Here is a 27,588-nt window from a genome sequence, read left to right on the forward strand (position 1 = left end):
GCCGGGCCGCCCCTGCCTGGCGCCGATCCGGGCCGTCCGCCGCGTCCCGTCCCGCCCCGTCCCGTCCGGGCGGCGCCCTGACTCCTCGCCGGGTCTTGCCGCCGCCCGCCGCGTAGTAGCGGTGCCGCGCCAGCGCCCGCCTGTTGTGTTTCTGTTGCCGCCCGCCATCTTGTCGCCAGCGCTGCGGCCGTCGGGGGAGCCGCGGGGCGGCGCGGCGCCTGCGGCCGGGCCCGCGCACCGGGGAGCGGCGGCGGCGGCGCCGGGGCCCGCGCCATGAGCATCGAGACGCTGCTGGAGGCGGCGCGGTTCCTGGAGTGGCAGGCGCAGCAGCAGCAGACCGCACGTGGTAAGGGGCCGCCGCTTGACAGCCCGCGCCCGGCCGGGGCGCTGCGGGGACGGGGACGAGGGCGGCGCCGGCCGGTCCGCGCCGGTAGATGGGGGGGGGGTGGCGGGGGGGCGCTGCCGGTGCCAGGCGCTGCGCCGGGGGCGGCGGGGGAAGCCCGCGGCGGGCGGGGAGGTGACAGTGCGGTGGGGGGGGGGGTGCCGGGGCGGGGGGAGCGCGGCACCGCCCCGCTGCGTGCTCGGGGCGAGCGCGGGGCCCGCTGAGGTGGGGGGGGGCCGTGTCCGCGCCGGGGGGCTCCGGCAGCCACCGCCCCTCCCGCGGGCGCGCCACCGCCGCGCGCTGCGTGTCCCCGCGCCACCGGCGGGGCGGGGGCGGGGCCGTGACGCGCCAGGCGCCGCCCGCCACCACGTGCGCGCGGGCCCGCCCCGCCCCTCCCTTCCCCGCGCCCGGCCCCGCCGCTGGCGCGGGGCTCTGGGGGGGGGGGGGGGGGGCTGTGATGAGTCAGGGCGCGCGCGGGGGGGATCCCGCACCGCGGGGCCGCGCGCGCCGCTCCCCGGGGCCGGTTGCGGCGGGGCCCGGCGGGGATCCCGCAGCCCGGAGCTGCTGTGGGCGGGAGCAGCGGGGGAGGGCGGGGATGCCGGGGCCGCCGCGTTGGGTGACCCCCGGCGGAGGGGGGTGCCCGCGACTGGGGCGTGGGCAGGAGCCGGGAGAGCGAAACCGCGGATCCGACGTGGAATGGGCCCGGTTGGGAGGGACCTCAGGGCTCCTCCCGGCCCTGCCCCTGCCACGGCGGCGGCAGCGCTGCGGGATCGACACCTTCCCCAGCACCTGGCCTGTGCCCACGGGGGCCCCGCGGCACCGCGGGAGGCCCATGGCGCGGGCAGGGGTGGGGGTGTCCCTCCCGCAGCACATGCTGCGTCCCGCAGCTCTGCAGGTGATGCAGTGCTCGGCTTCGGGGTCAGGTCCTGCAGTGTTCACCCAGGAGCACGCACCCTGTCCAGGCACTTCCAGACTGTCACGGTGTCACAGAACATCCCATTCCCGCGCTGTGCCTGATGCCTTTCTTTTCCCACCGGCTGTGCAGTGCCTTTTCCTGCTCCCTCAGCCCCTTCCTCCAATGGAAAATTAACCCCTGGAGGCTTTGCTCTTCTTAATTTATAACCAGAGCAGCTCTTCTCCTGTGCCTTCAGCTCCTGAGGGCTGTTTGCTGCTCTGGTGAGGTGCTGTGATGCTGTTTGGGTTCACCTGTGTGGCTGGGGTGAAATCCTGCTGTTTATGGGTTTGGAGGCTCTTTTGCTTGTGTGCTCCTTGCACACCCCGGTTGGATCTTGTGAGTAGCCTTGGCTTTGCTGCATGCTTTGTGCTGGGCTTGTGTGACTTGGAAGCAGGTTCCTGTGAATGTGTAAGATGGGTTCATGTAGGTGTGTGTAGAGAGATGTGAAACCTCAGGGGCTGGCTCGTGGTCTGAACTGTGACACACTCAGTTCTCCTACACCGTGGCAAGTGTCATGTAAGTGCTGGTATTAGTCATAATGCTGCTTGGATCTCATTGATGCGTGTGGGATAAACCCAGCAGATTGGGGTAGCGAGGGGACTGTTGATGTTGCACATTCCTCATTCTGTTAACCTGTGGGATGCAGAAGGAATGGACACCCCATAGACATTGCCCAGGTTGGCCTCGTACTCCAGTGTTTCTGATGGTTCTGGGAGTCAGGATTTTGAAGCACCCCTGTCCCATCCACTTTGTGCTTCCGTGCTTCATAATGCTCCTGTGCTGACCCTTTCCGTGTAAGCACGTGGCTCCCCTGCGCATTTACACACACACAAACCCACAACCGAGGTCCTTTTGCTGTCTGTTGCTTGCACTCCAGAGACATTTGACTTGAATTAGGGGGTGGCCGTTTTCCTTGGGTTTAGGTTAATCCAGGAATGCTTCATGTCTCAGGAAACAGATTTAGTTATAATCACAAGTAACTCGTATTTGTTTTCTCAGGGTTTTCCCATAGGCCCCGCTCAGCTTTGCTCTCTGCTTTGCTTGGTGCTGTTCCATTTCCTTCGCAGCCTTTCACGGTTGTGAACATTGCCAGAAAGGGTGGTGAGCACGCAGTAAGCACAGGCCTGTGTTCCCCATCTCCTCTACCTGCCAGTTTGGCACATCTTAATGATACAGGATTGACAACAGGGTGTGTGGTGAGCAGGAAGGTTTCCCTTGCCTGCAGTGCTGGTGGGTGAGGAGGAGGAGGAAGAGGGCCAGCTCATACCCAGCATCCGTGTTCTGGCAGTGGGCTGGTACCACAGGCCAGCTCTTGAGTTAGATGCTGACTTTGGGAAGAGCCGTGCCCTGTGATGGAGAGGATGCCTGTGTGCATTCAGGGATAACTGCCCTGGTGCAGCCAGTTTGGGTGATCCAGGGAAGCTTCTCCTGTGTGCCTGTGTCTTGTGCTTTAATGGGCAGATTCTCACCTCCTTTCCAAGTGAGGAGGTAGGACTGGGAAGGGTAACTGCACATTTCCATTCATTCCCTTGAGCAGCCGGTGAAAACCCCTGCCCAAGCCAGGTTTGAAGGTGCAGCAGCAGCTCTTTGTTCTCCTCAGGGGATCCAGGAATCAAGCGCTGTGTCTTGGGGCTGCAAAGGGGTGAACACCACACAAAGCGCCTTCAGCAGAGGTGGGAGAGGGAAGTTGGGCTTGTACTGTGCTGCTGTCAACCAGGGTTCAGAGGGGCTCAGAGAAGGGGTCACGCTTCAGGGGCTCTCAGTCCTGCAGCTTGTTCTGGGCACTGCCGGGGGCTGTTTGCTGGCGCAGCCCCGTGTGTCAGCAGCCCTGTTATGACTCAGGGCTTGCCTGGCTCCAGCTCTGCTGCTCTCCAGTGCTGCTGACGGCTCTTATCTTCCCGTTCCGGGTTCTTCCCTGCAGAGTCAGGGCCTGCAGAAACAGAACCTAACCCCAGGCTCCAGCCTGCCCTTCCTGCCAGCGGGGCAGTCCCCTCCCTGGCTGCAGCCAGGCCAGCCATGGGCATGGGGAGTATCTGGAGGCTCCTTCTGTGCCCAGCACGTTAGAACCAAGAGGGACTCCTGCAGGTGATGCTGCTGCAGAGCCACTGGGAGGGGAATTCAGGGCCCTCTTCCCAGGCCTGTGGTGGCTCAGGGTGTGCAGTGGGGGTTCCAGAGCATTCAGGGATCCAGAGAAACACTTGAGTCTGTGCAGAAAATTGCTCCACAGAACTAACAGCCAGTGCCCAACAGTTGATGGAATCAGCATGGTTTGGGTTGGAAGGGACCTTAAAGCTCATCCAGGTCCAACCCCTGCCACGGCCAGGGACACCTTCCACTAGAGCAGCTTGCTCCAAGCCCCTGTGTCCAACCTGGCCTTGAACACTGCCAGGGATGGGGCATCCCTGTCGTGTTCTCTCTCTGTGCTGGGGAGGGACCTTTAAGCATGGCAGAGGCGCGATGCTGGGTTCCACAGAGGCACATACCCGTGGTGAGGTCTGAGTTCTGAGTGTCCCTGCTGAAACCAGGAGCGTGAAAAGGGCACTGCAGTGCTCCCGGTGCAGTGCTCCTGCAGCACCAGTGGGGCGGGAGGCCTGGGACGTGCCCTGGCCCCGGAGCACGTGTGGCTTTGCCTTGGCTGTCACCGATGCTGGCATTGCCAGAGCACGCAAGAGGGAGGAGATGCACTTAAAGCCTGTAGGTTATGAGGTAACTCAGTTAAGGGTGCCTGGCACGGTGTATTCCTGGGCCATCAGGCCCTAAAATAGCCCCAGTCCCTGGTGAGGAGCACTGACCCTGTTCTGTGTCCTCCTGTGACGAGATTCGCTGCTCCGTGCTGTTGCTGCTGGCGTTGCTGTTGTCCTCCTGTCCTGCATGGTGACACTGAGGTCCCTTTGGCAGGCAGCCTGGCTTGGGCAGGAGGGGATTCCTTGTCCCCTTGGTTGTGGCTCAGAGCCCCAAGGGCTGGTTCTCTCCCGTGGTTTGCTCAGTCCGCAGACCCTTGGGTGGCAGTGTGAAGAAGGGGTGAGAATGGCACGTCATTTTGGTGGGTACCTGCTGCTTCAGCTGGCCCTGGTAACCTAAGAAATGCCCGGAGCCTTGTGTGCTTCCTACTTACGGGGCTTGCAGCAGCTCCTGCACTGAGTGCATCCTGTGTGAAAGGATGAGCCACGTGTGTCTGAGCACCTTTCATTGTTTGTATGGGTGTCAGTGAAGGGTGAGCTTACCTCATATGGAAACCCAAAGAGCTGTAGGGGGCTTTCCTAAAGCTTGGCTTTAGTTTGTTGGCAAGGCCTGGGTACAAAGTGAGCAGGAGATAGAGATCTTGATAGCTCAGTGGAAGCGTTTCTGCCCTGAGGGGTGTGCGAGTTAGGAAGGGACGGCTTAGATACCCTTCAGTCCTCTCCCTGCAGGAGGGGCCATAGCAGGGTCCCCTTTCCCCTCTGCACGGGTCAGATGCAGGGAACAGTGGCTCACCGGTGCCAGGCTTTGGCTACAACCAAGTAATGCTTGGGCTGAACTCTGGCTGAAGGGGACTTCTGATGCACAGCCCTGGGGGCCTGGCTGGCACCGAGTCAGCAGCCAGAGACATGTACATAAATACTGCTGATGAGCAGCCTGCACATCACCTCCTCCTCCTCCCGCCGGCTTCCCGGCAGTGGGAATCGCTCCCGGGAATCTCCCAGGCTCTGCCATCAGCCAGAGCCGCCCGTGGCAGGGGCTGGAACTGGAGGAGCTTTAAGGTTCCTTCAACCCAAACCAGCCTGGGATCCTGTGAAACCCCCTACCCGTGGGTCTGGGGCAGGGGTGCTGTGCGGTCAAGCCCAAACTGCTCTGGTGGACAGGCTCTTCTGGGGTGTTTCTTGGAGCTTCCTGTGTATTGCCTGGTCCTGGCCACCGTGTCACACCGATCAGCAGGCCACGCACAGCGTTTCTCTGATCCCTGTTTCCATGAGCAAGGGTTTAGTTTCTGCGTACTCGTACACTGCTGTGAGGAGGTCACAGCTCCAGGCGTGCCGCTGCAGCACCAGTCTTTGTTGCAGCCCTTGGGGGCTGTGGGCAACAGGATCTGTGGGGCCCGGACAGCGGGTCTGGGGTGCTTGTTGGAGCCTGCGAGCTGCCGAGATATGGGGCCACTGGCGCTGCAGGGCTTGTATAAATAGATGTCATTTGTGCCATGTTCACCCGATGGGAGCTGCGGTCCTGCGTCGCCTTGAAGGGGGTTTATTTTCCTAGTCAGGCCACACAGATTTCATTTACTTTGTCTGGTGTTCTGAAAACACACAGGAACGTATGCACATCAAAGCCAAGTTCAAGGGCACGAGCAAAACCTGCAGCAGAAAGGAGCGCTCCGATGGGTTTGTGTCGGTGCAGTGTCCCCTGGGCAGAGATTTACACTTGCTGCATGAAATGCAGGGTGTTTTATCCCCGGGAGCCTGCCACGGGTGGGTGGTTGGCTGTGACCCGCTGCAGCACAGGGATGCCTTTGCATACAGGCGCAAGCAGGGAGGGCTTTGGGGAGGTGTTGCCGAAGCAGCCATCACTCGGGGTGCTGAGCCCATGCCTGTGGGCTTGTGTAAGAGCAGGCACAGGCCCCCGGTCAGGTCCTGCCGTGGCTCTCCAAGGTCCATTACCCTCGTTCAGCTCAGAAATGCGTGCCCTTGGCAGAGGCCTCGCAGTGCTGCACCTCGGGAGAGGGAAGTGACTGGATCGGGCGTTTCTCTCCACGTGGTCAGTGGTGCCTTGTCCCCGGTGATGCTGGGGTTGCTGCAGACACGGAGGAGCCAGCATCCCCTGGCAGCTTGGCCTCAAGGGTGAATGCGGGAGCAGCACGTGGGTTGTATTTAAAGAGCCCATGCTGGAGGGAAGGGGCAGCGAGTGGAAGGTGCAGCACGGCTGGGACATGGGATGGGTCTCCAGGGGCACGGGTGCTGCTGCGGGCTCCGTGTGCCGCTGTCAGCAGCCTGGTTTAAGGCCTTGGATGGGGAAGGGCCATTAACCACTGTCGGTGTCTCTTGCAGAGGAGAATGAGCAGCACGAGAAGCTCCGCCTGGAGAGGGAGCAGGAGCAGAAGAAGGCCGGGAAGGGGAGCGCGCCGCGGGCCAACAGCGCCGTGTCCCCCGAGGAGCCCCGCAGCGAGCTGCTGGTGCCCATCTCCCCCCCGGCCCCGGCCCCGCCGCCGCCGCCCCCGCCGCTGGCAGCCCCCATTTCGGTCATTCCCATCCCCGTTGTCACCGGCCCCCCCCAGCAGGCTCAGACCGCGCTGTCCCCGCCGCTCGCCCAGCGCCACCAGCCCCTGGTGAGCGCGCCCGGCCTCAGCCAGGAGGCGCCGCCGGTCGCGCCCGTGCTCCAGCGGCCGCCGGGGCCGCTCCTTGCGGACGGGGCCGCCGCGCCCCCCCCGTCGGGCAGCCCGAAGCAGCTCCAGCATTACGCAGCGCCCGTCCTGGCCATCTCGCAGCACCATGTGGTGCAGCAGCCGCCCATCCAGCCCCAGCCGCAGGCGGCCCTGCAGCACCCGGCAGCGCCCGCGCCGCTCGGCATGCTGAAGCTGGCTCCGGCGGAAGACACGAAACCAAACGAGCAGAAGAAGAGACCTGGCGGGTGAGTGCGTCCTGTGCATGGCGGCTTCTGAGAGGGAGCAGGCAAACGGCACCGAGAGCGGTGCGGGCCTGGAGCAGAAGCTGCTCTGCTTCTGCTGCAGAGTTGTTGGATCAGGAGCGCCAGGATGCGTGGAATTTGGGTGCATCTTTGGTTTCTGATAGCGCGTTCCTTAGCTCTGTGTGTATTTTCCCTGCCCTAGCACACACTGTAGAACTCTGTCCAAGGACTTAGTTTTCCAGGCCAGACCTGTGTTAGGACAAGTGTGTTCCCAAGTCCCAGCACTGCTCTGATCTCAGATGGCATCTGCTGTTGTGTCTGGCAGATCTCTGCAAGGGAAGTCATGCAACAGCGCTGCTGGCAGGCACCTTCCTGCAAACAGGGATGTGATCTGGGAGGTTTCATTCCCCAGGACAGAGGTGACCGTAGCTGCTGTCTCAGTTTCTTAGTGCTGTAGGTGCTAAGGGCCTCCTGCTTGTTGAGAGCTCCTGCAGCCGGAAGGGACTGAAGGCGCTTTGATCTGTCCTCGCCCTCGGACAGGACTTGTGACTGATGTGGCTCCAGGTTTGTGTTTGTCCGACTTGTTCTTAGGGACTTGGGCTGGTGCAGGCTCTGTCTTCTCAGGCGGTCGTTTCCAGATCACTGTATCCGGATGCACAGCCTGGTGTTACTGCTTGTGGCCTGCAGAGCAGATCCTTCCCTCTCTGCAGCCAGCTCCTACCTGTTTCCCTTGGCCCCTCAGCCTTCCTTCCTGCAGCGGCAGCAATGACCTGGGTCTGCTCTGTCTTTCCTCCCATCCATGTCTACACCTCTGACTGTTCCCAGCTGCCTGCAGCTGGGGGTGACTGCAGTGGGGTTTACAATGGGATGCTGGTCCAGGACGTGGCAATTCACTTGCTTTTCCTCAGGTCTGGTTCTTACAGTGTTTGCTGTGAACTGCAGTGCGGAGCCACTGTAACCCAGCTGTGAGAGGAGCACAGGGCTGTCAGATGGTACTGACCTTCTCCGTGGGCATTCTCCATGCAAGGAGGCAGTTTCAGTATCATCCTGTGGGAGCAGGAGGAGGTGTAGGATGTAGTGGACAAAAAAAGGGTTCATGGTATCCTTTGGGGTGTAGAGATCCCAAAATGCATAGAAGTAGGTAAGAATGTGTAAAGCTAATGGCCTTTGTAAGATGCCAGTGTGATTCCTCAAAGATGGATTGTGATCTTTGCAGCTTGTCTGTAAACCGCTCAGCTGCAGGAAGGATCGGTGCCTCTGTGCTTCAGTCAAGTGAAGATGCCCCTGGGGGGCTTGTGTGGGTTTGAGGGGTGCAGGGGGGTTCCTGGTGGCTCTGGGATGGCTGCGGCTGCTCCAGCAAACTGCTCTTGTGCTCCGGGAAGCTGGGAGCCAGGGCAGCATCGCTGTGTCCATGCTGCAATCCAGGCATGGTACCCTGTGGGATTGCCAGAGCTCTTGGCACAGGCACACCGGGAAAAGCTGAGCAGTGTGGAGGATTCCTGAAGTGCCTCTGGATGGGATAGCCCATGGGGCGTGCGCTGTCTGCCCAGAGCTGCTCCATTAGGAAAGAAGTCTCCTTCGGCTGGGGAAGGTTTCATGGGAAAAGGCTGTCAAATACTTGGTTTAAATATTTATGAAACATTAACACGCTCCATGGCTGGGTATCTTCAGCCAAAGGCAAGCAATTGCTTCCCATAGTGTATGGAAGGTACTTGAAGCCTCCACGTGTCTGTTAATGTACTTTATCACCGCTGTAGCTGGAGAACTGGGGTAACGTGGATTCATTTGGCTTTTCCTAAAAGTATTCCTGGTTTGGAGGGTGGGGACAGGTCACAACCCAAACCCAGAAGCTGTCCCTGGCACACGTTGTGCCTCTTTGTATCCTGTGTGCAGTGTGTGCATAATGTGTGCCCCATCTCATGCGAAGTCTGGATTGTATCTTCGTGAAGCAGAGGTGGAAGTGTGGATGCAGCAGGGATACCTGAACACCTCGAGTGCTCTTTGACATTGACCTGTATGTCCCAGACACGCTGCTGGAAGAACAGGTTGGATGGCTGCAGTTTTGAACTGACACTGAGTTTATCTTTGTTCTGTTTGGGTTACAGGGTTGGGACCAGGGAAGTACATAATAAATTGGAGAAGAACAGGTGCGTAGAAAGCCAGGGGCTGGGGGGTTGCTGTCATTCCCTCTTACCCCTTCATCCCTCTTGGCTTGGCCTGCAGTCTTTCAGTGCTTGTTTGGTTTTGGTGGGGGTTTGTTTGCTTGTTTGGCTTCGGTGGGGTTTGTTTGCTTGTTTGTAACAAACAACCTGAACAGCATTCCCAGTGACTTTCCCTGGAGCTCCTGGAATTGCTTTGCTTCCTGACAGCTCAGCTCAGCATCTCTTGCTTCCCCCTGTGTTCTACTGCACTCTGTGCTGCATTGCAATAACCCTGCAGAGTAAATCCCTATGTGCATAGCAGTGTAACTTCACTTGATTTGAAGCAATAAAATAGCCAGGATCAGGGGGCTGTGCACGGTGTGAATGCAGAATAAAGACCACTTCCTGAGCCAAAACTGTTGTAAGTCTGGATAGTTAAACCAGGAATGCAGTGAAAGTGGAAACAGCAGCACAGGGAGGTGAGACAGTTCATGTAAGACTGCACAGTGATTTCCTGACACAGCCAGGACTGGAATCCGTGCATAGAACCCCATAGTGTTCCTGCTGGACCGAGCTGGCTCTGTTGTAAGCAGGCAGGTGACTGCTATGCACATGTGTGAGTGCTTTGCTTGATTAAGGCCCCAGTGAAGCTCTGCCCCTCTGCTCAAGTGGTGCCTGGTGTGTGCTGCCCAAGCTGATAAAACACCTCTGTTTCCTTTAGACGGGCCCATTTGAAAGAATGCTTTGAGACATTAAAGCGCAACATCCCCAACGTCGACGACAAGAAGACCTCAAACCTCAGTGTCCTAAGGAGTGCCTTGAGATACATCCAGGTATGTGTGCGCTCGCGTGGCTGCACTGGGCAGCACTTCACTGAAGCCAGGAATGGTGCTGACTTTGCTTAAACCAAGTTGCTTTTTCCTGTCGTGAAAAGGGGAGAGAAGAGTTCCCATTGCTCCTTCTCCTTCCATGTGAGGGTAGTCACTTGGAAACTCCAGATTTCCAGAACATTCAGACCTTCTAGGAACACTTGCTTCATGTGGTTTCCTTACCCTGGAAGCTCCAGGTTAACCATAAGTCATCCCCATCAGTGATGGTGGTGCAATGAGCAGATAATTCAGATGATCTTACAGAGGGACACCCAGGCTGTATAAACTGCAGCTGCTCCCTTTTGGACTAAAGAGAACTTTAATCTACATGTTTCGGGGAGGTTTTCTGTTTGGTTAGGAAAGACAGGTTTCCATGAAGGTTTTGAGTGTCTCAGATGTTTGATGAGGTGGAGATACAAGTCATCTGCTTGGAGGTGGGCAAGGGCTGGAGTTTGGGGTTGTAACACAAAGCTCTGGGAGGATGGGTACCACGAGTGAGCCTGGGAGAAAGCAAAGCTGCACCTCAGCTGTGGTGCTTGCAAGTGGAGTGCAGTAAGTGTTAGTGTTTGGGTATTCAGTATTTGTGAAAGTGGTTCATGGTAGCACAAAAGAAGTTCTCAGAGCTGTCCTCTGTGGTTGTGAAATCAGTAGCATGCATTGCAATTAAAATTCATCTGCAAAATTGGAAGAGTTGCTAAATTATATTGCAAATGAAGAGAACACATAGACCTCACATTGTGTCTGGAATAAAGGGCGCTGAGGACTGTTCACAGTGGGCTTTCCCACTGTAAAGTGGGAAAAAAGTTGTCTTTTTTTCCTGGCTTTGTTGCCATTTCCTCTCAGATACCTTTTGATTCCTGGGCTCACAAGTGCTGGATCTTGATTACCTGCAGCAGTGTTCCTGTGGAGGGTCAGAGTTTTAGGTCAGCTCAGCCCTCCTCGTTAGTGCTCGCAGGTGCCTCCCTAGTTCTAATTAGGCAGATTCTGATGGTACCAGCTGCTGGAGGACAGCAAATAAGGAGAAACCTGTGTTGCTCGTGGAGGTCATTTTGAAGATGTGGTTGTAGTGCAGCCACATGGGCATTAGCAAAGGTGTGAGGTGCCATGTGGTGGCAGGCAGGCTGGTGTCTGTGCAGAGCAGCTTCCGTTAGCACTGAGGGAGATGGAGTGATGGGATGACCCGCTCTGGTGTCGGGAGGTGAGTCTGGAGTTGGGATGTCACAGATGGAGCTGTTCCTGGTGCAGTGGCCGATGCTGTGTGAATGGTGATGCAGGTGCAGGCTATCCAGGAGCAGGCTCTGCTCGCTGGCAGTGGTTTTGTTCTGTGCTTTTGGAGGCAGTTACAGATTCTCTTTGAGGATATCGGAGGAGATGGCCAGTTCTTCCTCTCTGTCTTCTCCGGGTCTGTTCTGGAGTGTTTTGAGGCTTGGACATGATGCAGTTTTGTGCTGCCTGCAAGTGCATGCACCAACTTCCCTGTAAATTGCTAGGAATTAAACTCTCATCACATCCTTTTAAGAAGTATGAACTGCTTTTCTGATGGTGCAGAAGGTGTTCACAGGTTCAACACTGCATTTTGTTTCCTTTAAGTTTCTGCCTCACAGGGTCCATTTCAATACTGCCTTTGTTTTATCCGTTCCAGGAATCAGGTGGCTGGGATCAGGTCTCTTGACCTGACCACTCTGGTGTGCCTGTGTTGTTCTGTGTGCCCACCGTCTGGGGCTGGAGGGGATCTCAGGGTGGTGTAACTGCAGTGTATTTAACCATTCAGTGAACACTTAGGGTGCTGCAGGACCCTGGTGGCTGGGACCCAGCTGGGTGCAGGCAGGGACCAACACCCTGAGGCCATGGGCTGTGGGTGCAGCTCCTGTGCCAGGAGTGCCTGCACTGGGACGTGCTCCCTGTCACCCACAACACCCCAGGGGTGCCCGGAGCACTCGGATGGGGCCGGTCCACGCGCTGCTGCATCCCCCTGTCTGTCCCTCCATCACTGGGCTGGCACTGGCAGAGGGTTGCTCAGGCTGCAGCCGGGCAGCGAAGGTCACAGTGACCTCAGGCCCCTCCTGGCCATGCTCTGGACAGGAACTCCCATGGCAGCGTCCACTTCCACGTGTGCAGCGAGCACATGGTGAACACCAGCGCTTGCCTGGTGGGGCCGTGTGATTGTGCTGAGCAGTGAGCGAGCAGTGAGTGAGCAGAGCCTGCCCTGCACTGAGCCTGCCCTGCACTGCAGCAGGGCTGGCTCGCTGCCCTGCGGGCGCTTGTGTAACCTCCTCCTCGCCTTCTCCTCCCCTCTCCAGGCAGCAAGGGTGCCTCTGGCAGCCGCTCGCTGGAGTTCACAGGGAGTATCCCAAAGCCGGGTTTTCCTTGGCAGCGCCGGGCTGTGGGTCTGTGTTGGGATCACGGGATGCGGCTGTGCTGGAAATCTGAGCGCTCCGTTTGTGTGTCTGAGAAAAACCAGATTATTGGAAATCTGATTTGCTTCCTCAGAGGTCAGAATTAATTTTTTTGCATTATTATTATTTAATTCAGTTTGAATTAAGCTTTGCTCTGTCTCAACAAAGGCAGCGTGCATCGGTGTGGGGATGGGATGAGCTGCCTGCAGGCGATGCTGGCTCATCCCCAGCAGTTATGGAGAGTATTGGCGAGACTGCAGACTGGGCTTGGACCCCTCTTGCCAGCTAAGGGGGGATGAGGTGGGTCCCAGCCTCATCTGCAAACAGGGGCACAGGGTTGGTCTGATGGCAAGAAAGAATAATAGAACCATTGCTTTCTTGGCAGCAAATCCTGCAGCAGGCCTGGAGTTTCACTGACAGGCTTGGTGCTCACCTCCCTCCCTTGAAAAGAGCAAAAGAATTGTACAAAGGAGATTTACAAGTAAAACCTCTTACTCCCAATACAACAAAGTAGTTTTGCACTAAAGGGGAAAAACCCACCCGAAATCCAAACACAGTGAGTCTTGCTGAGGAGCAGTGCAGTGTGCCAGCCTGCAGCGCTGCACTGCCGATGCTCTGTGTCCATGGGAGAGTGGCAGGGCACTGATTGCTGCAGCCGCCCTTCCTACAGCATCCTTGTTCCCCTGTTCCAGCTGGAGCTTCTTAGAAACGGGCTGTTTGTGTCCTTGGCTGGGTTGAAATACTTGTATCTGCATCAAATCAGATAAGTCAAAAAGTTACATTCTGAACTTCCCATGGAGCTGTCATGTTAATTTATCCTCGGAGCTGGGCTGTGCTCTGCAGCAGTAAATGAGAGTCTCTGCAATTAAGCACACTGTTGCACAAAGGAAATGAGGCTGAACGCAGCTGGAAGTCACTAATCCTGTTAGAGGGTGATTCAGCGGGAGCTGGGGTGGGCTCTGGAGCTGTGACGAAGCACATTGGTTATGTGGCTACCTCACCCTTCGCCTTCCTCCCTGCAGAGCAGGAGCCACAACACTGGAGGCTTCCAGAAAGTTTCCAAGGTGCAGCCGGGTGCTGAGATTCGAGTCTTTTTGAAGGATTCCTTTGCCGTTTAGGAAATGTTGCAATCATCTGATTTGGAAGGGAATTGAAGCCCTGAAGCCAGACTGTTCTCTGTGTTCAGGCCATGGAGCTGCTGCAAGGGCTGGAGCAGCTCTGCTCTGGAGCCAGGCTGGGAGAGCTGGGCTGGGTCAGCCTGGAGAAGAGAAGGCTCCTGAAGGGGAGACCTTAGAGCAGCTCCAGTGCCTGAAGGGGCTGCAGGAAACCTGGAGAGGGGCTTGGGACAAGGGCCTGTAGGGACAGGCCAAGGGGAATGGCTTTAACCTGCCAGAGGGGAGACTGAGCTGAGCTCTTAGGCAGAAGCTCTTCCCTGTGAGGGTGCTGAGGCGCTGGCACAGGGTGCCCAGAGAAGCTGTGGCTGCCCCATCCCTGGCAGTGTTCAAGGCCAGGTTGGACACAGGGGCTTGGAGCAAGCTGCTCTAGTGGAAGGTGTCCCTGCCTATGGCAGGGGTTGGAGCTGGAGGAGCTTTAAGGTCCCTTCCAACCCAAACCAGTCTGGGATTCTGTGACATTCAAACTGTGTCACTGGGGTACCTGAGCACCTCCCATTTCAGGAGTTATTTTCTACTGCACATTCGGTGTATGATGGTGTCCAGGTGATTTGCTCACCAGGTGACAAGGGGACAGCCAGGATGAGAGGCTGTGTGTGAGCCCAGCTGCGGGTTCCAGCTCTCACAACCCTGCCTGTTTGCCAGCTTCCCACCAGAACAGGCTCAGATGCTGACTAAATAGTAACGTGCTTACAAAATATTAGATAAATGCTGACTGAATAATAACGTGTTTGCCAAATACTTGATAAAACTGAGCTTCCCAGTGCGTGCACAAGGCAAAGAGTAAATGCTTTGAGGACTGCAGAGCAGGGCACTGCTGTGATCTGAGCTGTGGCACGTGCTGCTGGGGTACTGCTAAAGTACTGGGGGGGATGCTGTGGTGATGAATGTTGGGCCTTGGTCCTGCAGAGGAGTATTTGCTCTAAGAAAGAGACTTTGGTGGATGACTGTGAATGCGTAGTCAAAGTAAAGCAGTCTCCATCTCCCACAGCTGCTGTGCTCTGGTGCCTTTCTCAGGAGCTAAAAAGGTTCATGCTCAAAACCCCTCCTGGAGGCATCTCTCGATTCCCAAGTAAATCACTGTGCTGTTCATTTGGAGGGGCACCTCCCTCATGCCCTCACCTGGTGACAAGGGTGGGTTTTGCCTGGCTGAGCTGGCTTCACACAGTGTCCTGTGGCCTCAGCTGCCTGCTGGCCAGTCAGTGGCCACTGGAAAACAGTGGTTTTCCTGTGTGGTGTGCCACTGCTTTAGATTGAAGTCAGAGGTTTGTGATGAGACCAGTGGGGTTTTGGAGTCCCACAGGAATGCTTAGGTCAGGGTTTAGGTGTTCCTCAGGTGAAGGAGAGCTCTACAGACCCAGTGGTTTCTGGTGTAGGGAGGTGCTGTACCACAGACAAACCCACACATCTGATGCTGCCATTTGTATAAAGAATAGAACTTGTTGACATTCAGGCACTGCAGTGACAGCCTTATTGATCCAGATGCATAAGCCAGGCTGTGATGCTGAGTCCAGTCAAGTTCCCCACCTTGGAAAGTGCAGCTGTGACTGCTGGGTTTCATTCTGTGCCAGCTACGAGGTGAATGTACTTGTCTTCTCTAAAACTTCCCAATGAGAACTGGGTCCATCAGTCCTCACGTGAAGAGCACTCTCGTGCCAGGCAGAGCTGCTTCGTGCTGTTTACCTGACCTGATCAATTGATTCCATCTTGTCTAATTAGCCTGAATTTCTATGCCAATGTTAAAGGCTTCCAGCAGCAATAGGCTGTGGTCATGCAACGTGGTGTCATCTACGTTTCAGACGGGGATGAGAAATAAGGCCTTTAACAACATAGCATTTTGTAAAGTAAAGCAGGTTGGAAGCCGCTTAAAAATGCGGGACAAGTGAGAGTTTGGATGTAGGGTTTATCTTCCTCTGGAGTCAGTGGGAGCACAGCAGGTGGAGGCTCTAGTTCCTGCCCTTAATAGAGTCACTGGGGAACTGGTTTTAGCTTCAGAGCTATGGCACCGGGCTGCATCAGTACGGGAGATGGGGCTCAATGTGAGAAGCTGGGGATGCTCAGGGAGCTTCCCATCCCCTGGCACTGAGCGAGCTGATCCGAGCCAGCCCGTTCCCAATGCAGGTGTGTTTGAAAAGCTTCCAGCGTGTATCTCGGCACTGTGCTGAGCCTGCAGGACACTGACACCGTTTTCCCTTCGGATGACTTGCACATCTTTGGGTGGAAAAACGTGGGATTCCCATCCTTGAACCGGAGGGTTTGTACTGGAGCTGGCACAAACCACTGCAGGCTCCAGGGCAGTGCAGGCGCCTGGGATCCAGCCCTGTGCCCCGAGGGAGGCTCCATCCACAGAGCAGCGAGTGGATTTTATTGGCAGGAGTGGCCCCAAAGCGTGTCATGCAGTGGAGTGTTTCCAGTGCCCCGAGTTTGAACCCTGGGCACCGGGTGGAAGCTGTTCCTTAACCTTTGCCAAAGGGTTGGTGAGGTTTTTAACAGTGTCTGGCTCCTGACTCATCCATGAGCATTTGGAAGGGGTGAATGTCCTGGTTTCAGGACACTTGAAGGCAGTAAGCAGTGACAATTCTGTAATTGCTAGGGAATCTCTGCTATCAGGCATGTAAGTCCTAGCTTAAAGAAGTGCTCAAGGTTGTAAAACCCAAACCAGCCTGTGGGCAAGCACAGAAGTGCTGCTTGTGTGGTAGCTGGTTTAGGCTGTATTTGGGTGCTGTTGCTTGTCCTGGGTGTCATCTGCTGCTGGAGAGGAGTGCACGTGGTGTGATGCGAGTGGTGATAATTACAGCTGACTGCATGGGCTCTGCTATATGGGTACTGATGCACAGGTCCCTCCTTCAGAACAAGGCAAACCCCCCAGATAAAAATAGCCCCCCCAGACATCGTGACTGGTTGGTTGGCTGGGTTGTGAGTTTGTTCTTCCCTTGGGAGCCTGACGGGGAGGAGGCCGGGCCTGTGGCACCAGTCACAGCGTGGTTTGGGCTCCTGCTCTCGTTACCTGTAGCCAGGGTACGTGTTGATCCGCCTTAAAATTGCCGTGACGCAGTTATTGACAATTACAATGACAAACAGGTAGTTGCAAGGAAGCAGTAAGTGTTGTGTGTGCCCGAGCGCAGCAGAGCCCAGCCCAGCCCTGCACACTTCCCATCCCCGTGGCCAGCGTCAGCTGCAGAGCAGTCAATGAGGTGGTGCTGTGGTGCAGCAGTGGGAGCTGGAGTCGCTTTCATCTCCCGTTGTTGTGTTGGCATTACTCTGATGTGATAGCAATGCTGATAAAACGTGCTCTGGAGGGAGTGGAAATAGGAATGTGATTATTACGAGGCTGCTTGTCTCAGTTGTTGCTATCAGAGATCAGTGGTGACTGATCCTGCCGGTGCCTTGGGCCTGCCCTGCACTTCTCATGGCTTTATCTGGACACTTCTCTCTCTCTAGCTGTGACTTTTGTTGTCTCTCTCCTCCCTGTCGTTGTGGGGAGGGCCCACACAGGCCATGGAAGGTGGGTGACCTGATGGCAAGTGAAGCTGCTCCTGCCCAGGGTGTTAACACGTGCATCAAACCAACCGAAGAGAAAACAGAGAAGGAGAAAACGGATTAATTTCTTCCCAGTTTCTTCTCCTTTTCTCTTTGTTGCTCACCTTTTACGTCATCACAAGTTAAAATACTGTATCAGGTTTAGGGTTAGAATGTCCCTTTGACTGTGGGCTGCTTACTGTTATCTTCAGTCTCTCTTGGTGTTATGCTGTTCGTTCAGGGTCAGCCAGTGTAGCACCCCCAGGAGAAAACACAGTCCCCAGTGTGACAATGAGGGTGTCAGGTGGGGGCTGTTGGTCCTGTGGTGCTGGGATACATCCTGATCCGAGTAACCGGGCTGCTGGGTCATCTTGGGGCAGTGCAGAGGGGAGATGGTGTGTGAAGGGGAGGTGCTGGCTGTGACCCGCTGGCCTGTGCACGTTGGGTGCCCCCTGTTGGGCAGGTACCCGGTTATTCCCTGGATTCATTGAGGACAGGAACGGGCTCCCCGAGGGTGATAGTGGCGTTTCCTGTGGCGCTGGAAGGAGCAGCGTGACTTTGCCTCTGCTCCCCAAAGGCTGAGGTCTGAGAGGAAGTGGCCTCTAAAGAAGCTGGGTCTCATTCTGCAAGCGTTCTGCAGTGGGGTTGGTGCACAGGGCTGTTGGTGGTTGCTGTGTTCTGCTCTTGCTGAGCAGTGTGTGTCGTGAGTCAGAGCTTGTCCCCAGCACCCGGCACCTTCCCATCCTTCATGTCTGGGATTTCTGTGGGGCTTTAGCTACCCTAAGGCCGCCCGCTGGGGCTTGTACCAGGCAGAGTAACTCCAGCCTTAGGATACCTTCATGAGTAGCAGTGGGGAGTCAGTGCTGTCAGGCACCACAACAATCCTAAACCCTTAAGCACAGAGGCAGAGCTTTTCACCCGTGTGCACAGCTGTGACTCAGAGCCGTGCACAGGTACTGGAGTCATTTGTACCTAACAACTGGGTTTTACATCCTCCCACTGCCACCGTGGCCATAACAATGGGGGAGGTAGGTTAGAGAAATCCTCTGGTGACCCAGATCTGCTCTGTGGGACGTAGGTGGATCCATCGGGATGTGAGTAACTGGCACTGACCTCCTTACAGGGATGGAGGTGCGGGGAAGAGGGGTGGTGTGGGAGGCTGGCATCCTCTGTATCACCAGCACCTCGGCCCCCGCCATGGTGGTCATCATCTGCCGGGGGGGTGGTTCATGAGAGCTTATGCTGGGGCCACCATCCCCTGCCAGGGCTGTGGTACCAACTTAGCACTTAGTCACTGCAAGTAACATCTTTTTAACACTGAATTCCTCTTAACCGTGAGAGTGCCACAGGAACCAGATCTGCTGGGAGAAGCCAGCGCGGTTTGGCGTTTCCCTGGGCATGGCTTTGCCTTTCCCTGCTTTGTGTTTGTGTTCTGCATGTTCCAGTCGTTTGCTGCCTTTCCTTTTTCTTTCCTGAATTTATTCTTTGTCTTCCTGATCCGGATTCTCCCTGCCCTCTGCCCTAGTAACTGCTTGTACTTTGTCCAGAGAGCGGTGCTTCAGGACGCTGGCTCCTCCTGGGTCTGCAAGGCCAGTGCAATCAGCTGTGTGTCAGCTGTAGTTGCGTTCCAGATACTATGGCCGGTGTCTCTTTACCAGGATCCTTAAGTGCTAACGATGTGCAGATAACGAATGTGAATAGCAGAGCATGTCATGTGCTCATTTCCCCAGGATTTCTCTGCTCCTTCCTGTTCTGTGAAGTATTTCTATCTGGATACTCATCCCTTCCCTTGCAAGTGGTGGGTGCGCAGACCTGGTGATGACCGCTCCCCCTCAGCTCACTTCTGTACCTGCAGAAGAGCCGGTGCAGCCCCTGCAGCAGTGACTTGCTTGTTTCCTGAAGTCACTGTGCTTGTGCATGTGAGGGTGCAGCCGCCTCCCGGAGCACAGCACTGCCCTTTGGCTGCCTTCCTTGCGCAGGGTTTGGCACTGGGAAGAGCCGGGTCATGAGGCTGCTGGCAGTGTCCATGGGGTCTGTGTCCATGGGTCAGCCTGCACCAGGGGTTCCTTGGAAGGATCCACAGGGAGGCAGCGGTGCCCGGGATGGGATCCCTGTGCTGCAGGATGCTGGTGGTGAGGCCTCTGGGGAGCATGGGGTGGTCTCTGTTTGACCTTGCACGTTTTATTTTGGTTTTGGTGCTCCTGTAAAAGGTTCACTTTGAGACCCGACACCGGTGCACCAGCAGCAGTAACCTGGAGGCCTTGTGCTCCTCGTGCCCTCAGCTCCCAAGCTGTCTGCTGGGAGCTGGTCCCTGCAGGACCCCATCCTGCGGTTCCCCAGGGCTGAGCACTTGGTGCTGTTTGGGTCGAGCCTGTTGTGCTCATTACATCCCTCGTGCTGTCCCCCTCTCAGGGAAGCACGTGGAGACCCTGCTGTGGTGCGGTCTGTCCGGGTGTAGCTGCGCGGGTGCTTTCGGCTGTGGTGCTGCTGTGCCACGACCTGCATCTTCCCATCAGTGGTGCCGGGACCACTGCAGGATTGCGGCTCCAGCAGCCTGCTGAATGAAGCAGTTGCCATGGAAACCATGGCTTTGGTTCCCATGGCAACCAGCTGGGGCTGCACACAGGCAGGAGGAGGGTACCACTGCTACCTCCACTGGTCCTGCCCAGTGCTGCTTTCCACTGAGTGATGCCGTTGGCATCAGCAGGAGCTTGGGTGCAGCAGGTCCAGGGTGCAGGAGCAGGTCCCTTTCCTGCAGGCTCCTGTACGTGCTCTTACCTCTCCTGGCACACTCGCTGGCATGCAGAGCCTGATGCTATGAGGGGAACCAGCTTTGGGGTTCTGTGATTTCATGGGCTCCCCTTCATGGCCGCAGGTTGGGTTGAGATGGATGCTGGGCTTTAAAACAAGCTGCTGAAGAACCTCATAGAAAATGCAGCACGATTCACAGTAGAAAACTCCCAGATTGATACAATAATGAACCCCCCAAAGTACTCCAGGGGAGTGTGGTATCTGCCAGCAGTCTGGGGCTGTGGGCTGTTTGGGGACTGTGGGTTCCTCACTTCATTGGCTCGTGTTTCTGGTGCAGCATTTGTGGCGATGGGCTGGTGGGCTGCTCGTGCTGCAGATCTGTTGCACCGTGGGAGTCCATGAAAGAAGATCCTTTTCTTAGGTTTTAGCTTTTTTTCCCATTACGTAGGGGCACCAGAACTCCATATGGCAGTGGGAAGCCTGGGTCAGGTCCATGCGGAATCCCATGGAGATGCTGGAGGTGGGACTGTGCTCAGGGACCTGCCCTGGCCCAGTAACTCCTACTTGCTGCAGCGGTTGCAGTCCCAATAGCAAAGAGTTATGGAGTCTGGCTCAGAGCTTCAAATCACTTTTGTGATTGCTCATTGATGAGGAGTTTTTAATCAGTGAATGCCATGGAATAGAACACAAGGGCTGAAATGTGCTTTGGGAAAAGCTCATCATCGAAAGTGTGTTCTTAAGTTGCTAATATATAATGTTTATATGGGGAGCTTTTTAATAACACCTTTTAAACCTCACTAATGCCGACTGCGGGGCTGGCTTTATTCTTGAGGCGAGTGCAGGGAAAGCATTGGGGCATTATTTTCCATCTTGACATAAGGATAAGCAGTTTAATTACATCCAGCTATAAAATGGAAAATCCTTCACAGTGATGAATGGCTGTTGCTGTGTAGTGACTACAGGAGTTTGTCTGGCAAACGGGATGCACACAAGGATGGGCTCAAAGGAGTGAAATGTTAGAAGTGGTGCTGTTGGGTGTTTGCTGTCACTGCTTTTGTGCTGGTCTTGCTTTATCATCCACATGGGTAGAGGCTGCCATGTGTAAAGGAGGACAATCAGATACAGGGAGCAAAAGCAAACCCATGTATGGATTTTAGTGTGGTCTGTGCTGCTTTAATGACAGATGATGAGACTTCACTGCCCAGGCCCTTGGTGCTGCCGAGCAAAGGGCTTGCTCTTGGCATCAAACTCAGGCAAAACCTCCCACGTGTCAGGAGTCGTGGTTGGATTCACGTGAAGATGGGGGAATCCATGATTCCTTCCTGGGGTGGATCCGCTTCCCCACGTCAGGGCTTCCAGCGATGCTCTTGTGGGCTATTTTTAAGTGCATAGAAGTGAAAAATAAACCAGTTTTGAAGTTCCTCACCCTGCAGAGTAAAAGTTGCCCGGGCAACCGGGGCTGCCAGCTTCTTCACGCTAAAAAAAGCAGGCCTGCGATCATCGCTGCACAGACGTAAGGAGCAGGGTCTGTGCCGAAGTTTGTTGCTTGGAAAAGAGCAGTCTCGGGGGCTGTGTGTGTTGAGCTGGCAGGAATCACGCTGCCTGCCTGGGTACGTGGGGGTTGTGCTCTAATCGAGTCTCACCAGGTTTGGCTGGCGAGAGCCTCGCTGCTTGCACAGAGCAGAGAACAAACCCCAGATGTCTGCCCCTTGCCTCCTGCAGGGGTTTGCAGCTCCCGGTGCTCTCTGAGCAAGGGGGGAAACAGAGACACCAGTAACTCTAGTGGGTTTCCCACCATGAGGACCCGGGGTCGGTGTGTCCGGGACCCGGGGTCGGTGTGTCCGGGACCCGGGGTCGGCGTGTTCGGGACCCGGGGTCGGTGTGTCCGGAACCAGGTTAAGAGGAGGGGTTTGCAGCAGGCAGCTGCAGGTGTGATGCTGCCCATGTGCTGCTTCCCTGGTTAAACAGGCACTGCCTGGCAGCGATGCTGGGTGCAGCAGGGAGGAGTGCTGGCTCCGTGGGGTTGGTGTAGGCTGTGGGAGCACAGGTCCTTGTCCTCAGTAAGCCCATGACATAACGTGAGTCAGGAGGAAGCTCCCCTGCAGTGGTGTTTGTAATCGATCCACATTCAGACAGCTTTAAGTCAGGTAAACTTTGAAATCTCTCAAGTTTTCATCCTTCTGAGGGTGTTCTCTGTGAGTAGGCAGGTGAGCAAAGTCAGAGTGACTAAGGTTTGGCCATGACTGTGGACTTTCTACTGGCTGATGGGACAGCCTGGCACCCGGTGTGGGCAGGGTGACCTGCAGAAAATGGCTGGTGATGGGCAGATGCCAGAGATCCTGTATGCCAGGGGCTGCTGGTGGTGCTGGACAGAGGGGACATGGGGAGACAGGAACCCACCCTCTTCCATCCTGCCTACTGGTGTGAAGAGGTTCAAAAGCAGCAGGGTCCCTGCTCCTGTTCCTCGCAGCAGGTTCCTGCACAGGGTCTGTTCCTGTGCCTATGCTCGTCCAGTGCAGGGCATGCAGCCAGACCATGCAGAGCCTGGGAAGGGGCTGCACCCTGCAGGGCAGTGCTGGGAGCTGTGGGAGAGGGAGGGAGGCTCTGGTGAATCACAGCCAAGCTCATGACTGGGGCAGAGCAGCTCAGCTGGGAGATCCATTGTTACTGCTGCGAATTGCTCTGTCCTGGAATAGCTTTGGAGGGACTGCCCGTGCCAGCAGAGACTCCAGCCCATCTGCTGCTGCTGCTGCCGCTGCCCTTGGAGAGCACCCAGCCCGGGAGCAGCGTGTGGCTGCGCTGGGTGCTGCAGGAGCTGGCACCTGTCAAGGCATTTCCCAGCAGCAGAGTCCCAGAGCCTGTGCAGGAGCAGGGGAGCATCCTTAGGGCGACTCTGGCCCTGCTGGGCCCTGTGAGGGTTCTGCCCCTCCAGCAATTACAGGTTCATGAGCAAGCACCAGCGCCTGCCCGTACCTCGGAGCTGAGCGCTCCCCTGGTGCTGGGAGCTCCTCGCAGCAGGGCAGGAAGCCAGACCTGCTTGACCTGCCTGTGCTGGGCCGGGAAGGTGCTGAGCCTCCTGCACTTCTTGCTTGCTAATCCCGGGAGGCCGTGCTGCTGCTCTGTCCTTGCGGTACCGTGCCCTGTGAGTGACTGCACTGGAGCGTGCCTGCAGAGAAGTGCTGCAGAGCAGCAGTTCTGGGCTCGGGGTTTCTCCTGCCTGCTGTGTTCCTGATGGCACGGTGAGGGGGAGGCCGTTCAGACAAGTTATCTTCTCACATATTTAAACCTTAGCATAGGAGCTCCATCATCGCCTTCGCTTTTCCCCTCCATCCCCCCCCTTTTCTGCAGGGGGTTTCTGTCCTCTTGCAAAGATGTGGGGTATTTTCCACCTCTCAAGCCGTGGGCCAGCAGTCAGTCTGCTCTGTGTAAATGCTTTCTTTCCTTAGGGATGCTTGGAAATAGATGTATGTAGTAAAAGCTCTATAGCCCCACTCTCCGGTGGCTGACTGTCAGTGGTGCCATGGCCTCTTGCCTGGCATTCAGAGGGAGCTGCACCCATTTCCCTCCCTTTGCCCCTTCCCACCAGACCGTGATGAGCCCTGATGCTCTTCAAGTATTTCATGAGGCAGGTGAAGCGAGGCTGATGCTGGGAGCTGAGTACGGGCCCTGTTAACTCTAAACTGATGCTGAAGTGCAGCGAAGAACTGCCTTGGACTGACACAGAACAGAGGAGGCCTGGTTTATGTTGCTGCACCTCCAGCAATTACCTGGGACCTTGGACAGTCCCCTCGTGGTCCATGAGTGCTCTGCATCAGTGAGTCATTTGGTTGTGTGCTTAGAGAGGCTCGCTCTTGTGTTTGTGCACAAGTGCCATCAGTGTCCTGTGTTCAGTGTGGGAAGCTGGCAGGGTGGAAGCGCAGTGCTGGGAAGTGTTTGCCTTCCACCTCTTATGATATATCTGAGATGAGTCATAGTCATAATTCAGTGCTCTCGGCTCTTAGCTCTTCAGTTTTGTTGGGGAGGTCAGAGCAGAGGGGAAGAATGCAGGTAGAAGGTTTCATTTTCTCTCTTCAGAGTGGCAAATGCTTTCAGGGAGCAAACGTTACAGCTTTCCCTGAGGGCTTCTGGGCTCTACACTTACCCGTGGGGTTGAAGGGACTCGCACAATGGGGGTCAGCGTTTCTGGTTTGGAGGTTCATTGGTTTTCCTTCAGAAGGCAGGAAGCTGTTGGCCAAAGCGACTCCTTAGGTTTCTGTGGCCAACTCTTGTCCTTTCGCTTCCCCTTTCTGCCTGAGTTTGAAAGGTGTAGCTGTACCTTTTACAGCAGCATAACTGATAAAAAGAGGAGCTGTGGACATGGGAGTGACCTGGTTAGCGCAGATGACGCTTGTCTTTGTGCTCCTTAGGTTTAATTTTCTTCCCTCTGTCTTTAGACTTTAAAGAGGAAGGAAAAGGAGTATGAACATGAGATGGAGCGGCTGGCGAGAGAGAAGATCGCTACCCAGCAGCGCCTGGCGGAGCTGAAGAACGAGCTGAGCCAGTGGATGGACATCCTGGAGATCGACAGGATTATCCGGCAGACGGTTCAGCCGGAGGATGACCAGGCATCTACCTCGACTGCATCAGGTACCCATAAGATTTCTCCTGATCATCACCGCCCATCACAGACACGGCTGTGTAGTGGTGGTGGGGGTCTTCATTTAGCACCATCAAGGTTTCTTTGCGTTCAGATAGAGTAATATGTTTTCAAGTGTTTTGTAATGATTGCTGTTGGTCTGATAACAACTGCTGCCTCTGCAAGGCAGACTGAAAAGCTGCGTCAGCATAGGGAGACACAGAGTGCAGGTTTGTGCATTTGATCTGCTGGTCCCTCACGTGGAGGTCTCTGCTTTCAAAACCCAGTTTTCCTGTTGTGCAGCTCTGCAGCCCTGCTTTTAGAACCGGGTGGTGTGTGAGCATCCTGATGTATTTGTGCATGGATGTGGGAGGGTGTTCAGCCACGTAGAGAAGAAGGAGTTGGTACAGGAAGGATCACCAGAGCGTTTGAGCGACTTAATGAACCCTCACGTTGTGTGGAAAGGATTCACAGGGAAGATGAAATGATGGAATATGTGACGTGCCATTCCCAGTACAGTGTGAGCTAGGAGAGTGCATGCTTCCCTCCATACCGGTGATCTGCAGCAGGAAGAACAGACGGTCGTGGATGTGCAGTGCTTTGCTTGCTGGAGATGAGGAGGCTGTAGCAATCCATATCCACTCGCAGGAGCTCCCTCAAGTCGTGACAGCATTTGCTCTTGGTACTGCAGGCAGACATACAGCAGGTTCCAGGAAGGGAAAACCTCCGTTTTCTGGTTCATTCAGGCTTGTATTGGGCTCATCACCTTTGAACACACTTGTAGATTCCAAGTGTAGGCTGATGGGAAGTTGAGGGCAGGAGTCAATAGGCGTGTCAGCCATCCACCACTGCTGAAAATGATCACTGAGCTACCAGTAACCACAGAGCTGGAAAAAGGGAAGCGTCTTCCCTGTTCTCCTGCTGCTTCTGTATCTTCTGAGATTTTCAGTCTCTACTGCATGGCTTTAGAGCAGGCGGTGCAGGGTGCTCTGCTCGTCTTCTGATCTCTGCAGGGTCAGCATGTTCCTGCATTGCTTCCTTAGTTCCTGGACTGGGCAAGAGTCCACTTCCCAGAACCACACGAGGAACTTGCTGCCATGTTTCTCCATGGCTGTTCCCTTCCCACTCTGGGAGTGGAATGGGTGGTACTGATTGGTGGAACAACTGGACAGGGAAGGATTTCATGTTCCTGCTCAGCACAGACAGAGTTCAGCCTGGCTGCTCTCCATCTGCTTCTGCTTGCGTTGCTTCCCTTGCTGCCGAGCGGGATTTCAGCCTGTTGTGAGCACCCCTTTCTAGCTGGGGCTTTGAGCTGCTCACACCTCCAGGTCCTTGGCTCAGAAGCAGGGAGGAGAGGAGTGTGCTGCCCCACTGGGGCTTGGTGGAGCCTGCTGTGCTGTGCCATGCGTTCTGCCTGCCTGTAGCTCAGCGACTCCTCCTGCTGCCGGTCAGGGAGGCTGCTCAGTCCAGTCCATGCTCTGCTCTCTTTGTTACGGGAGTCTCTTCCTTTCGTTTTTTGCAGAGGGCGAAGACAACATGGATGAGGACATGGAAGATGACAGGCCAGTGAACTCATTACCAAAAGTAACCCAGCGGCAGCACCCGGAGCTGCTGAAAGCCGTCCCCACAAACGCTGCTTCCCACCACCCGGCGGTCCTGCCGCAGCACCTGCCCATCCAGCAGAAACAGACCCCAGCCCACCCTCCGCCTCCCATCCAGACACAAGCACTGGTCCAGCCGCAGGCGATCGTCCCCGCACAGACTCACATCGTGGCGGCTTCGACAGTGCAATCGACTGTTATAGCCCACACGGCCACGACCCACGCTTCGGTCATCCAGACTGTCAACCACGTGATTCAGGGTCCACAGACCAAGCACATTGCTCACATTGCACCTTCCACATCCAGCCCCGTGCAACTCACCACTGCTGCTCAGCCTATCGGCCACATCACTGTGCACCCAGCCACCATCAACCACATGGCCCACCTCGGCCAGCAGCTGCCCATCTACCCTCAGCCCGTGGCCGTCAGCCAGCCCGTCGTGAGCCACATTGCTCACACGATCTCGCACCAGCAAGTGAATGGAACCACGAGTCTTGGCCAGCAGGCGGTGATGGCCAAGCCCGCTGTAGGAACGCAGGTTGTCCATCACCCGCAGTTAGTGGGGCAGACGGTCCTAAACCCGGTGACTATGGTGACCATGCCCTCGTTCCCCGTGAGCACGCTGAAGCTGGCCTAGAGGGGACCGCCCGGCCGCGAGGTCTTTGTTGGGAACCTTTCCTAAACTCCATACATTCCAACCAGGTCCAGCCCCACGGGAGGGAGGTGCAGAGGCGCCCGGGGCGGGGGGGGCCGGGCCGGGCTGCACAGTCCCCGGGGCCGCCTGGGAGCCAGGGACGGGCCCCTCTGCACTTGAATTCTGGTGATTGAGGAGACTTCAGAGACAGTCGTTCTGGTGATTTTTTTTCCTTTTATGTGTAATCAGTGGGTATGGATATGATGTTCTTCGGACTTCTCATTTCCCCCTTCCATGTGTTGCTTCTTTGTAGAATAAAAAATCGCTGATCTCTTTATTGAGACGTTGCTTAGAATGGGAAAAAAAACCAACCATAGAAGTCTATATTTATATATATGTGTGTATGTGTGTGTATATATATGTATATACATATATATATAAATATAACATTTGAAGAAGGCCTTTTGTAAGGTTGATTATTTTGCAGGATTATTAGACAAAGTTCATTTCTGGAGGAAGGAGACAGAGTGTGCTCTCTGCATAGGAAACCTTAAGATAGGTGGTTTGGTGGACCAGGGTACATCTGCAGTGACAAAGGAACCCCAACACAAACCGTGTCAAAGGTATTTCCCATCAATATCGTACATTTCAGAAACCATCTACAATCACTGTGACTTGTTATGGCATTTTAAGGAAATTCTCTGTCCTGTCTAATAAAAGGAAAAAGAATGCACAACCGGACTTCCCTCGTGGCGGTTTTATAACTGACTTGCACAGCCGTGTCACAGCGAGCATGGTTTTGGTGTGCTGATGGTTGGCGATGCTTTGTTTGCATGGTTTGGGGGGTTTGGTTTTGCTGCTGCAATAACTGGCTTTGCAGATCTCTTTGTGTGGCACTTCCCATTTGGGATTCCTCCCACCAGTGCCAAGCTTCCAGGTTCTTGGGTTCATTCTTGTA

The 27,588-nt window shown here is 55.8% G+C and overlaps 1 protein-coding gene across 1 annotated transcript; it reads left to right on the forward strand.

The window, feature by feature from the left end:
- The first annotated feature begins 182 nt into the window (after positions 1-182).
- MNT (MAX network transcriptional repressor) lies at positions 183-27,371 on the forward strand. Its single transcript, XM_062615642.1, has 6 exons — positions 183-346; positions 6,356-6,935; positions 9,038-9,079; positions 9,795-9,906; positions 24,214-24,406; positions 25,918-27,371. The coding sequence occupies exons 1-6, from the start codon at positions 274-276 to the stop codon at positions 26,631-26,633; spliced, it is 1,716 nt and encodes a 571-aa protein (XP_062471626.1). The 5' UTR covers positions 183-273; the 3' UTR covers positions 26,634-27,371.
- Positions 27,372-27,588: the final 217 nt, after the last annotated feature.

The sequence above is a fragment of the Pezoporus occidentalis genome, unplaced genomic scaffold (genome assembly GCF_034315485.1).
Source record: "Pezoporus occidentalis ecotype Australia unplaced genomic scaffold, CSIRO_AGI_Poc_V1 ctg183, whole genome shotgun sequence".
NCBI classification, from domain to species: domain Eukaryota; kingdom Metazoa; phylum Chordata; class Aves; order Psittaciformes; family Psittacidae; genus Pezoporus; species Pezoporus occidentalis.